This window comes from Lepidochelys kempii, chromosome 21 (assembly GCF_965140285.1).
Source record: "Lepidochelys kempii isolate rLepKem1 chromosome 21, rLepKem1.hap1, whole genome shotgun sequence".
NCBI classification, from domain to species: Eukaryota; Metazoa; Chordata; order Testudines; family Cheloniidae; genus Lepidochelys; species Lepidochelys kempii.
Genome location: NC_136400.1, coordinates 9,182,081 through 9,195,024, shown reverse-complemented (window position 1 = coordinate 9,195,024; position 12,944 = coordinate 9,182,081). Strand labels below are relative to the sequence as shown.

The 12,944-nt window shown below is 50.5% G+C and overlaps 1 protein-coding gene across 1 annotated transcript in view; it reads left to right on the top strand.

The window, feature by feature from the left end:
* MDFI (MyoD family inhibitor) overlaps nucleotides 1-12,944 on the top strand; it is a 34,837-nt gene that overhangs the window by 18,386 nt on the left and 3,507 nt on the right. Inside the window, exon 2 of the mRNA XM_073320295.1 lies at nucleotides 3,089-3,307. Coding sequence (XP_073176396.1) covers nucleotides 3,089-3,307 — 219 coding nt within the window. The remainder of the gene's footprint in view (nucleotides 1-3,088; nucleotides 3,308-12,944) is intronic.

Below are 12,944 nucleotides of genomic sequence, written 5' to 3'. Positions count from 1 at the left end.
TCTTCCCCTGCTTTTCTCTCCATTAGCCTCTCGGAATCTGGTCCAGAGTCCCCGAGAGTCAGGGCAGCGTCCCGCTGACCCCAGCAAACTTTGGATCAGGCCCTCCTCCTTCGTGTCATTATGGCCACTATAATTATATGTGTGAGGTCTGCCTCCCTTCCTCCCCGTCTGCCTCCTGCCCTGTCTGCCTGCATGAAGGATCTCTTGTTATCTTGAGTATAATGAGGGCTCCAAGGCCTGCCGCTCTCTCCCCGCCCCCTGCCCGCGTGCGTGTAGGACCTCTTGCTATGGTCAGTGTAATTATGGGTGCTTGGTCTAGCTTTATCCTCTGAAGGTATAATTTAGCTTTATATAAAGTGCGGTTCCGCCCCGATGCTGCTGCACCTCCAGCCCGTTGTATAAACGGTTGCTATTCTGGGAACCAAGGGAGCATGGGGGAGGGTAAGAGGTGGGTAGGCCGACTGGGAGGCCAGTGGAAGAAAGTGAGGGGGGCTCGGCAGAAAGGGGCCAACTCCTCACGTTCGCTGGGTCTCCAGCAGCCTCGTCCGCACAAGAGGAATGACCCATGTCCAACATCACGCGATCCCTCTAACACGTCCTGCATCCAGACACCAAAGCCATCTCAGGGTGCTGCAAGCTGTGCCTGGCTGCTGTAGGGTTCCCGCCCACCCCCAGAGTTAACCAGGACTGAAGCTGAACGGTGCCCGATCCATCGTGTTTCGGCCCATGTGGCTGGAAATCCGTGTCATGTCACAATAGCAGAGCCGAATGAAGTCCGCATCGGGCTGTCCCACAGTGCCGCGCTAGCCATCAAGCTAACCCAACACTTCATTCGCAATGGGCCCCAGACAGGTGGTAAGGATGAGGCTGCACAGGGCTTGGATTCTGGGGGATCTGTCCGTCAACTCCATTGCATACCAACCGACACCCCTGTCTGATCTTGTTTCCCCCATCTGGAGAAAGGGACTTGGAGGCCTGCCTCACTGAGGCTAGCATCCTCATCCATACCTTCCACCAAGTGCCGAGGGCTGGATGTCTGGTCTGTCCATCTCCTGTGGGCCAGGCCCCTTTGACAGAGACCTGTCAGACAAAAGCCAAGGCAAGAGAATTTCAGGTGCCGGGCAATCCAGAGGATTCTGGCTGAAGCTGGGATGTGTGACAACTGGCTGCTCAGTCTGTGTGGGTGTGAAGGAGCTGTAACTTTCCAGCAGGCTTCGGGAGCAGATGGCGTGTGCCTGATGGCCACCTCCTCTTTCTCACTGGTCTTGCTGTGCCGCTGTTCTGTTGCGGTAACAGCTCTCCCCCATTTCTCGTGCAGCGGCGTCTCCTGGGTGCCAGCTGGGACTGCGGCAGCATGGGCTGCCTATCGCTCAGTGCCCTCTTCCTGCCATCTGGGATCGCCCTGGGCAGATCCTCCTCAGAGCAGTGCCCTGGCAGTGCCCCCTATGGTTCCTGGGCCTTTCTTTCTGGAAGTGCCCAAAGCCCATGCCGGCGAAGGCTCCCACAGCATGGGGCTTTTTATTCACCCTGTGATAGGATGCTGCTGTGAGAAAGCAGTGCTGTCTGCAGGAGTCCCAGGGAGCTTCCACACGGCAGTGCCCTATCCCTGCTGGATAGAACCCCTGGCAGTGTGAGCTTCCCCACAGCAGTGCCCTGAGGGTTGCTAACTGGGGCTCTGGTAGCGTGGGCTTTCTCCCAGCAGTACCCAGGCGAGACTCCAGGAGGGTCTGAGTAAAAATGTCAAATTTTTTTTCCACAAATTATCATGGGGAAAATACGGATGTTTCCAATTTCATACCAGGCCGCTATGTCTACCCTGTCTGCAGCAGGGAGCCTCCCAGCCCAGCTCAACAGATTCGGGCTCATGCTACCACACTAACAATAGCTGTGTTGGTGTCGCCTTTGGGGCCGGAGCTCGGGCTCTGGAGCCTGGGGCAGGAAATGGGCTTCAGGGCCGGAGCCATAACTTCCAAGTGCTGTCTGGCGGGTACTTTGAGAGCACCCGTGTGAGCTCTGCAAGGCCGAGGCTGGGAGCTCACTGCTGCGGGCTGCGTATGGGACAGAGCGGTTTTGCTTTTCACAGGGTAGCCAGTCGGACCTCAGACCTCATGACCGTTTCAAATTGCTGCATGTCTCCCAGGAGCAAACTTTCACATAGACACGACATCTTAACATTAGAAAATAAGCCGGGGGTGGATTTAAACAAAACCAAACGACACACCAGCCTGTTTCTGAGTAAAACACCGGAGACATTTTATATGATTTTTAAATTTGAATTGTGAAAACCTGGTGGGATTTTCAAAATGATGTTTATTGAAGTCTTTTAAATCATGATTTGAGGACTTCAGTATCTCAGTCAGAGGTTATGGGTCTATTCCGGGAGTAGTTGGGTGAGGTTCTGTGGCCTGTGATGTGCAGCAGGTCAGACTAGATGATCATGATGGTCTCTACTGCCCTTAAAGTCTAAGTGTCTTGTTTAATTGTTTGTACAGCGGTAGCGCCTAAGGGCCCCAGCCACAGACCAGGAGCCCATTGTGCTAGGTGCTGTACAAACACAGACCACGATAGTCCCTGCCCCTAGAGACTCAGCATTGGCCTGACTCTGTCCCAGCAAAGTCAAGGGGACTTTTACCATTAACTGCTTGAGGAGCAGAGTCGGACCGTGCCGAGAGCTTCTGAAAATGCCACCCAAAACGGCCAGATCCTCAACTGGTGTAAATTGATGTAGCTCCCTTGGCTTCAGTGGAGCTGTGCCTGTTTACGCTAGCTGAGAATCTGGCCCTAGGCTTCTTAACGTTCTTGTGAAGAGTGTGCCCATGCTAGAATCTGGGACGCCTGCTGCCTTCACACTGTTTAAGGGTTGTGAAGGTGGAACGGATGATGGAAGAGGTGCTCATTGTTTCCTGGGACTCCCCACTCAGTCTGTCTGACTCCCTCTGTTGTCTCTGGTCTTATATTGCAATTGTGAGCTCCTTGGGGGCAGGGACTGTCTAGGTTCTGTCTTTGTACCGCACCTAGCAAGGTGGGATCCTGGTCCGTGGTATGCCAGCACATATAATAATAATTAGAACCCTACTGTCTTCCTCAGATCAGGAGGAGATCTCGAGCGCTTCCTCCACGCAGAATCCAGCGGTAGCACCATCTGCTCTGTGCCACATCCAAGCTCCTCACCCTCAGGCCCCAGCAACGGAGGAGAAGGAGAAACTGCCAGAAGATGACAAGTCGCCGAACCTCCTGGCAAATGGAACACCACCTCCCAAAGGCGAGACCAAATCAGAGTCCATGGTCACTCCCGAAGCCGTGACACGTAAGTCTCTGCTTCTTTCCCATGGGTTCTGCTGGGGCGGGATCGGTGTCGTGGGCTCGGGTCCTTGAAATCACAATGGTCCCTCTCCCCTCACTCATGGGTTCAAAGAAACCCATAAACGATTTGGGGCGGGGACTGTCTTTTCATTTTCGGTATGTACAGCGCCTAGCACGATAGGCCTCGTCCCAGGTTGGGGCTTGTAGGAAATACCGTAATACAGACAAAAATAATGTCAGAGGCTCCTAGCAAGAGTGGGCACTATCCCTGTTCTTCCGTTATACTCCCACTCCCTGATAAAAGGAGGGAGCTGTATTTTTATCCCATACACTAGTATGTGGCACTAGTCCAGGTGGTGAAAGTAGGAGTAGCATCCAGTGAGGGGGTAATTGCTGCTGCTGTTGTCGGTAGTGTTAACCTTACCTGCCAAAGTTATACACAGGGACATGTGGGAAGAAGAATGCGGGACGTGCCTTCTAACTCCTGTGAAATGCACCAGACAGGGAGAGCTCCCCGGAGGGACAGAAGGAGGAAATGAGAGCGGTTTCGCTAACATTACAGACTGTCCCTCCTAAACCGGCATGTAGGCGAGTTAAGCAACTAGGGGTTGAAGACATGGCAGGACCAACCTGCAAGGATTGAGGGTTTAAGGCTACAGGGCATCTCTCTGACTGCCCCAAACACAGCTAAGGTCACAGTAGGGATGAAGATCTGCAGTTCCCACAGGAGAGATGGGTCATGTCCTTTGAGAGAGATCTGATACCAGCAGCTCTGCAGAGGGACAACACAAGGATCCTCTGCCTGGCACAAAGTGGGGGGTACAGCTCAGCTGGGGTAGCAATGATGAAAGCTGTGGCATAGGCAGGTCGAGAGCGTTTCTAGCACTGTGTGGTCTAAAGCTGGCTCTGTGAAGGGTCAGATGACACAGTGGGAAGATCGCCAGAGTTCTGTCTGTCTGTGGCCCTGCTATCGAACTACAATCGGAGGGTCACTGCAGCTCAGGCAGGCCTACCCATGCTAGCTTTAATCGAGCGAGCGTAGCTATGAATAGCCGTGATGGCCTGGCCACCAGACTGCATCCCTGGCCCTGAGCTTGGATTTAAGGATCTTGCCCTCAGTCTGGCCCTTATGCACACAACAGTAAATCCTTTTTTGTTGGATAGTTCAGGAGAGTCTGTACTTTTCCAGGGGCAAGAAATGGACTGAGGCTTCCCATTGGAAAGAGGGACGGTGGGGGCTGAGGCTCTCCGTGCGGTTGACAAATTACCTGTAGTGCTGACTAGCGGGTAGGCCGGAGGGCAGCCAGGGAAAGGATAGCGAAGTAGGGTTGATGCTGATGGATGGACAGGATGCAAGTATGTGGAGTGAAGAGATCGCATGCTTCCTGTACGGGAGCTCGGAACTCTTTCGGGCATCTGTGTCACTCGGCAGTCAGGCTGTGCCCTGCATGGGGAGCAGGCTCTCCGCCCTCCTCTCTTTGCCGTGGATTGGCCCACGTGTGCGGCCTCCGCATCAGCCCCTTGGTGGCTTACCTGGAAAGACAGCAAACTCCCTTTGGAGTGGATGAACAACAACAAGGCAGTGGACAGGTACGCAGGCTGGGGGTGGGAGGGGGGAATCCAGCCTCATGCTTCAGGGCATCATCAGATTGCAGCAGGAGTCAGGAAGAATTTTCCCCGCTAAATACAACATTGGTGAACTGCACTGAGATGAAGTTAAATCTTTCCTCTGACTCTCCAGCCATGCAGCTGGAAGGATGATATTGGACTGGACGGAACAATGATCTTAGGTACTTATCTGGCCCCCGTACCACAATATCTGAGCCCCTCATAATCTTTAACATATTGATCCTCCCAGCACCCGTGTGAGTACGGGACTGCTAGTATCCCCATCGCACAGGTGGGGAATTGAGGCTCAGAGGCAATTCCTAAGTGAGTTAGGTGCCTAGCCCACTGAGGTGGCTTTGGAAATCCCATATTAACTGATTTACCCAGGGTCACACAGAGAATCAGTGGCAGAGCAGGGAATTGACCCCTAGATTAGCACCCTGGCCCATTCTTCTTTTCTGATTTAATGGCGGGGTGGACAAGCAACCATGGAACTGGATTTGTTTGTGTAACTTCTCACCTAGCACCAGGAAACTTGAGCTCTGAGAGTGAGGCTCTCTCTCTGCCTTAAACCTCAATGAAGGGTCATTCAACTCTGGAAGAGGCTGTTGTGTCCCCATCGTTGGAGGTTTTTAAGAATTGGACAAACACCTGTCAGCAGGGACGGTCTGGGTTCACTTGGTCTTGCCTCGGTGCAGGGGGCTGGGCTGGATGCCTTCTCGAGGTCCCGTCCAGCCCTGCATTTCTTTGATGAATTTCTCTCCCAGCTGCTCTTTCCAACAGCCGCACCAACTCTGTCACTCTCCAGTTATGCTGTTTTATGGCGTAGTTACGCCGGCGTGTGTGACAACCGGACAGGGGGGACCTTTAAACAGACACTTCATGTTTCCCATGTGGGGATTAAACACAGTGAAACCTGTTCTACCAGAAGCTGCCATTAAAAAGTCATCATTTTCCAGCAGTTACTCCACGCTGCTATCTGAGGCACCCATGAAATTCACTGTGCTTTGAATGGGAAAAGTGGTATCTCAGTAAGGTGCTGAATGTTTTAATGATGACCTCCGCTAATGGCCAATCAAAAATCCCTTGTCTGGAAGGTGTGGGTCTCTCCCTAATGATGAAACAACAATGAGCTGCAAATATCTTCAGGCTTTCAAGACCTGGGTCAAATTTCAAAGAGCTCAGGTCTAATTTCCAAGTGCTCAGGACCCAGAATTGGGGCCAGATTTTTCCAAACAGTTCAGTTCCCTTTTAGGTACCTAAGTAAATAGCCGGAGTTTTCAGAATTGCTCAGCATCCAATGTGCTGAGTTATTGGGAAAGTCTGGCCATAAACATCGCAATGGAAGCGGCTGGGGACTGAGTTCCTGTGAAAATCTGATCTGTGGTGCAGGGCAAACAGATCTCGGGTGCATCTTGATGCATCTCCCTGTGGATAATACCAGAGGGAGGTGAAATGGTGCGTTGTGAAGTATAGGAATGGTTATAGCATTGGGATCCTGTAATTTATTATCCGAGAGTCAGCACTTATGGGGGAAGGCAGGGGGCTTTGGGAAGGGGGCTTTGGAATTGTTCCATGGTCCTGGTATTATCTCAGTATTGTGAGGGACTCCGAAAAATGACCTTCAGCAAAGTTGATCGTTGTTCCTAAAACCTGGTTTTAGCAGGAAGACACACCTCTGTGGTCAAATCCTCAATCCACTCAAAGTTCCTGGTGATGTGATTAGAGCCGAATCTACATAGTGCTAGGAGCTACTAAAGGACTATAGGAATTAAAATCAACGTCCTGGTCTCTTTAGGCCATTAAATATCCAATGACAATGTCCCCAAAATAGGGGCACTGGTCCTGGTTTCCTGGACCATTTCTAACTAGTTAATTGCATTCTAACTCTCTAAATTCTCCTTGAACTTGAAATTGGATACGAGACCCTCCTGGACTCACTTGTCGTGCAGTGTTTCACTGTGCTGTTAAACAACCGTTGCATTCCACCCCAGAGGCGGCTGCATGTCGGAGGTAGAATGAAGTCATTCCTCCATCTCCTTTTGAGTGTTTTGGGTTCCTTTGAGTAGAAAACCGCCCTATAATTGTAAGATATTATTACTAACTCTGATGGGAAATTCTGGCCTGGCTTCTCTGCTGCTCCGTGCTTGTTTGAATCAGGGAGTGATTTTGATTTACAAACAATTTAATCTGAGGAATGCAAAGAAACAGAGCAAGCCAAACCATGTACACCAGGCACTTTTGTAAACCCTGCCATTTTCAAAACCATTGAACGATTGAAGCTGTAGAATATTTGTGGGGAGTGGCATGTCTGAAATTCCTGACCTGTGCTTCTGGCTTTCTCTCTGTGGACTGTGTCAGACTCATGGGCCCCATGGGCCTTTCTTGCATCAGATTGAGCAGGATTTTTGAAGCCTAGCTTACTAAAATCATACTGGAACACGCACTGCTAGACTCTGTCTACATCAAATGAAGGCGGGGACCTGGTTCCAACTGGGCAATAGAGACTGTTTTCCCCATAACTGGGTGAAAAAGATTAGTGTATTAGAGGAGGGAGAGTAATCTAGTGGATGTGGTGCTTTGCTAGGAACTCAGAAGATGTAGGTTCAATTCCCAGGTCTGGCTTTAAGCTGCAGTCAATTCACTTCCCCTCTCTGTGTTTCTGTTTAGACTGTAAGCTCTTCAGGGCAGGGACTGTCTCTTACTTTGGGTATGTACAGCACCTACCACAATGGGGCCTGGATCTTGGCTGGTGGGGGGGGATCTCTCTGTGTGCTACCGTGTGTGTACGATAAATAATAGTTTAGTTACAAGTAGGCTAAAAGTTGCAAAAAGATCAGGGGACAATCATTGGTTGTAACTGTATTCCCTGACTCTGGGCTTGAAAGACTTCTGTTGGCCGCAGTGGGCTTTGGACAGGGTTGACCTGAAGATGGGGCCTTTTAGAGGGGCTGGGCCCCAGACATGAGTTAGGGTCGAGCAGGACTGCACCCTCTCTACCTCTCGAACACTAGTCTCATGACAGTCCTGAAACACACCCACCCGCCCCCTGGGCTATTGTATCTTCTCATCCCTTTAAGGACGGGAGAGATGCCATTCTAACAAATCATGCCTGTGAGCGGTGCGTCTGGGGGAAGAGCTGTGAGCCCGGCCTCCACATAGAGAGCGTGGTGGGAGAACTGGGGAAACGGTCATGAGCAGGTTTCAGAGTAACAGCCGTGTTAGTCTGTATTCGCAAAAAGAAAAGGAGTACTTGGGGCACCTTAGAGACTAACCAATTTATTTGAGCATGAGCTTTCGTGAGCTACAGCTGAGCAGTTTCACTCCTGCCACAGGGGTTAAGGTCCTGTCAGCGCAAACCCATGTTCTCAGGGGCGGATTTAAACTCCACTGTTGAAGTACACTTGGAGCTTAGCCGAGGATATAAATGTATGTCCATGTGTGGCTATTTTATTATTATGCTAGCACTGAGACACCCCCCTGAGACAGGGGCCCTATTGTATGTAATAGGTGCTGGACAGACACAGTACTAGATAGATCGTCCTTGTTCCAAAGAGCTGACAGTCTAACTAGACAAGGTAGAAAGGAAGTGGTATTATTCCTAGTCCCTATACAGATGGGGCAGGAGTTAAGGGTCTGCTTATCTGAAGTGCTGAGAATTCCCTCCTTTAAATGACCGATCTAAGATGACACAGGGAGCCTGCGGCAGAAATGGGTATTGAATCCAGCCCAATGCTTTCACCACAAGACCATCCTTCCCCTCAACACAGGCCTTCATTGTGGCAATGGGAGAGCATCTAAAGGTTTCCTGGTTTGGAGAATCAGCTGAAAGTTCAGATCCTGCTCCTCTCTGTTGGTGTGTACGATCAGGCTGGGGATCTCACAAGGACAGGTGCTCACGTGCTCTCTGGCGCTTCTCCTCCTAGCTGGAAACTGAAAGTGAAAATCACCAAGCACCGCAAAGAGAAAAAGTTTGCAGGACGGGAGTCTGATTTAATCCAAGCTCAGTTTGTTCTTTCTTTCATCCCCTCCCCTTCCTTCCTATCCCCCCTCACCCCTCCTCTATCTATCCCCCTCCTTCTGGATCACTTTGCCCGGTTGTTTTCACCTCCGTTTTCAGTCCCGCTTTTCCCAGCATGCTCTGCCATGGAGCTTCTCACACCATCACCCTCCTTTAGGATCTAGTTGCTTAAACTCCCCCCCCCCCCCCGGCCTCGTTCATGCTCTTAAACCAGGCTTAAGCACTAGTGACTGCCTGGGACCCCCCGCACCCCCACTATTCTGTGGGGGACGAACCTGCTTTGCAAGGCCTGCTACTTCCCTGCCAGCCATTTCCCCATTTCTGCTAGCCGGACCGAGTGTAGCGCTCGCAGCCCTGCTAGGATACCCAGGCTAGGAAAACAAGATGCTGTTTTCTTACCTCCATCGATTTTATTTTTGCCTGCGAGTGGCCTGGCATCCCCGCCAACGCGAGACAGAAGCACCTTGTGTTTGGAGGTCTTGCTCAATGCAGTCCCGGCCCTTCTCGTCCCTGCAGTTCAGGCTCCCTGTCCCACTGACGCCCCGAACAGAATGCGGCTACTGTTCCCCAGCTTGGCTCTAGGTGCCTTTGCCCTCAAGCCTTTCTCCTGAATCATCCCTTGTTTACTGACGAAAGAGAGAGAGAGAGATTCAAGGTTTGGCACAGACAAGGGCAGGCAAAGTTCTATTTATCTGGTTATGTTGCGGGCTGGTGAGATTGATGTTTAACCCTTCCTGATCTGGATTCCAAATCCTGTCTGTGGTCGATAATCAGGCCGACTAACCAGGCACGGGGGGGGGGGAAAGGCAGGATTAAACTATTCTCCAGCTCCTCCCCCCCACCCCCCCGCAATGCCTTGTTTGGCCACGGCAAAGTACAGCCCTTTGGCCCCAGCTAGGGAGATTCGCAATCCTGCCTTGTTTCTGCAGAATGCGAGGACAAGAGGGAGTCGCCGCTAAAGCAGATGTTTGTTTTCCTCCCCTTTAACGGCCAGCCATAGGTTGTGGATCCCTTTAATTACGGCATTGGTTTGTTTGGAGAGAGATCCATAGCCCAGCTTCCTTTTGGGGCATCGTCTTCTCAAGCTCCCTCCTGACTTTCAGCCCCTGGGGTCAGGGTAGGGGGAAGCAAGCTGGGATCCACCCTGGGTTTTCCAATGTGAACACACAACTCCTTCTTGAGGTCAGCAGCCCACTTGTGGCCCTCAGACAGCGGATCAGCCTGGGCTGTGTCTGGGCTAGCCTGGTTTGGGAAATCACCCCGTGCTCTGAGGGTCATACTCGCATAGTTCAGTCCAGAGGAGTTTTTATCCAGGGCGTCATTTAGACCCTCTCTGAGCAGTGGTGGCAGCCCAAGTCCGGCCACGTTACCGCCAGCAGTGGAGCTGAACCGGTGGTGGACAGCGCCTCCACCAAAGGAGTAACTTCATTATTTGGTAGCAGCAGTAGGCTTTTATCCTTTTATATGGACCAGGTTTTCAGAAGAGCTCTGCCTCTTTGGTGATGAGCGCTCTTAAAACCCTGCTTTCTGGGCTCCCTTCTTTCCCGTCCTGTTGGTATGAATATCTTAAGTGACCCCGTCACCATAGCAATTGAATGCATTGCAATCTGGATTGCGTTTATCCTCACAGCCCCCTTCTGAGGGGGGGCAGGACTATCACTGAAGCAGAGACACTAAGTGACTTGCCCAAGGTCACACAGAGCAGGGTCTGAAACCCAGGTCTCCTACGTACCAGGTCAGTGTTCTAACCTCTGGGCCATTCTTCCACCAAAGGACTCCACTTGCTTGTCCCTTTATTTTCCATCCCTTCTCCTCCCTCCTCCTCCTGTCCCCCTTGCTCTACTATGTCATCTTCTTCCTCATCTCTCCCTTTCTCCCACTCCCCCCTTTGTGCTTCCCTTTCCCCCTCCCTGATGCATCAGGCCAGATCAGTGTAGCTAAGCCAACGGGGCTGCACCAGTGACACCAGCTGAGGATCTAGTTTCCAGCAGCCTCACATCTCCCTGTTTGAAGTTGGGGCAGATTGGAGGCCGAGGATTGCCTGGTTAGGCCGAGAAGGGAGAGAGCCTCACAATCTGGAGATGGCCCTTGCTCACAGCCCTCCACAAAGGGTGATAAGGAATAACCAGCATGGATTTGTCAAGTACAAATAATGCCAAACCAAGCTAATTTTCTCCTTTGATGGGGTTACAGGCCAAGTGGATAGGGGGAAGCAGTAGGTCTCACGTGCCACAGTCTCACGTGACATTTTCATAAGCAAACCAGGGAAGTGCAGTCTAGAAGAAATTACTATTATGTGGGTGTGTGAGTGGTTGAAAGACCGTACTCACCGAGTAGTTCTCCATCGTTCGCCCTCAAACTGGGAGGGGTTATCTAATGAAGTCTCATGGGGGTCAGTCCTGGGTCTGGTACTATTCAGTATTTTCATCAATGGCTTGGATAATGGAGTGAAGAGTGCGCTTATAAAATTTGTGGATGGCACCAAGCTGGGACAGGGTTGCCAGCACTTGGGAGCACAGCGTGAGAGTTCAAAATGACCTTAAGTATCAAGGGGTAGCCGTGTTAGTCTGTAGCCACAAAAACAACAAGGAGTCCGGTGGCTCCTTAAAGACTAACAGATTTATTTGGGCATAAGCTTTCATGGGTAAAAAAACCCACTTCTTCAGATGCATGGAGTGAAAATTACAGATGCAGGCATTATATAATGACACATGAAGGGAAAGGAGTTACCTCACAAGTGGAGAAGCAGTGTTGACAGGGTCAATTCGATCAGGGTGGATGTAGTCCACTCCCAGTGATAGATGAGGAAGTGTCAATTCCAGGAGAGACAAAGCTGCTTCTGTAATGAGCCAGCCACTCCCAGTCCCTATTCAACACAATGGTGTTAAATTTGCAAATGAATTTTAGTTCTGCTGTTTCTCTTTGAAATCTGTTTCTGAAGTTTTTTTGTTCAAGGATAGCTACTTTTAAATCTGTTATCAAATGTCCAGGAAGATTGAAGTGTTCTCCTACTTGCTTTTGTATGTTACCATTCCTGATGTCCGATTTGTGTCCATTTCTTCCTTTACGTAAGGACTGTCTGGTTTGGCCAATGTACATGGCAGAGGGGCATTGCTGGCACATGATGGCATATATCACATTGGTGGATGTGCAGGTGAATGAGCCCCTGATGGTGTGGCTGATGTGGTTGGGTCCTACAATGGTGTCGCTAGAGTAGATATGGGGACAGAGCAGGCAACGAGGTTTGCTAATTACCTTGACGTATTGGAGAATTGGTCTGAAATCAACAAGATGAATAAAGACAAGTGCCAAGTACTTCATTTAGAAAGGAAAAATCCAATGCACAACTACAAAATGGAGCATAACTGGCTAGGGGGTCGTACTGCTGAAAAGGATCTGGGGGTCATAGTGGATTACAAATTGAATGTGAGTCAACAAAGTGATACAGTTGCGAAAAAGGCTAGTATCAGTCTAGGGTGTATTAACAGGCATGTTGTAAGTAAGACACAGGAGGTAATTGTCCTGCTCTGTTGGCACTGTTGAGGCCTTAGCTGGAGTATTGTGTCCAATTCTGGGTGCCAAATGTTAGGAAATATGTGGCTAAATTGGGAGAGAGCCCAGAGGACAGCAACACACACGATCAGAGGTTTAGAAAACCTGAAGAAAGCTTAATAAAAGTGGGCGTGTTTAGTTTGAAAAAAGACAAATGAGGGGAAACCGGATAAGTCTTCCAGTATCTTAAGGGCTGTTACAAAGAAGATGGTGATCAATTGTTCTCCATGTCCACTGAAGGTGGGACAAGAAGTAATGGGCTTACTCTCCAGCAAGGGAGGTTAAGGTTAGATATTAGGGAAAACCTTCTAACCCTCAGGGTAGTTAAGCTCTGGACCATGGTCCCAAGGGAGGTTGTGGAATCTCTGTCACTGGAGGTTTTTAAGAACAGGTTGGATGAACACCTGTCAGGGATGGTCTAGATTTACTTGGTCCTGCCTAAGCGCTGAAGGCTGGATTT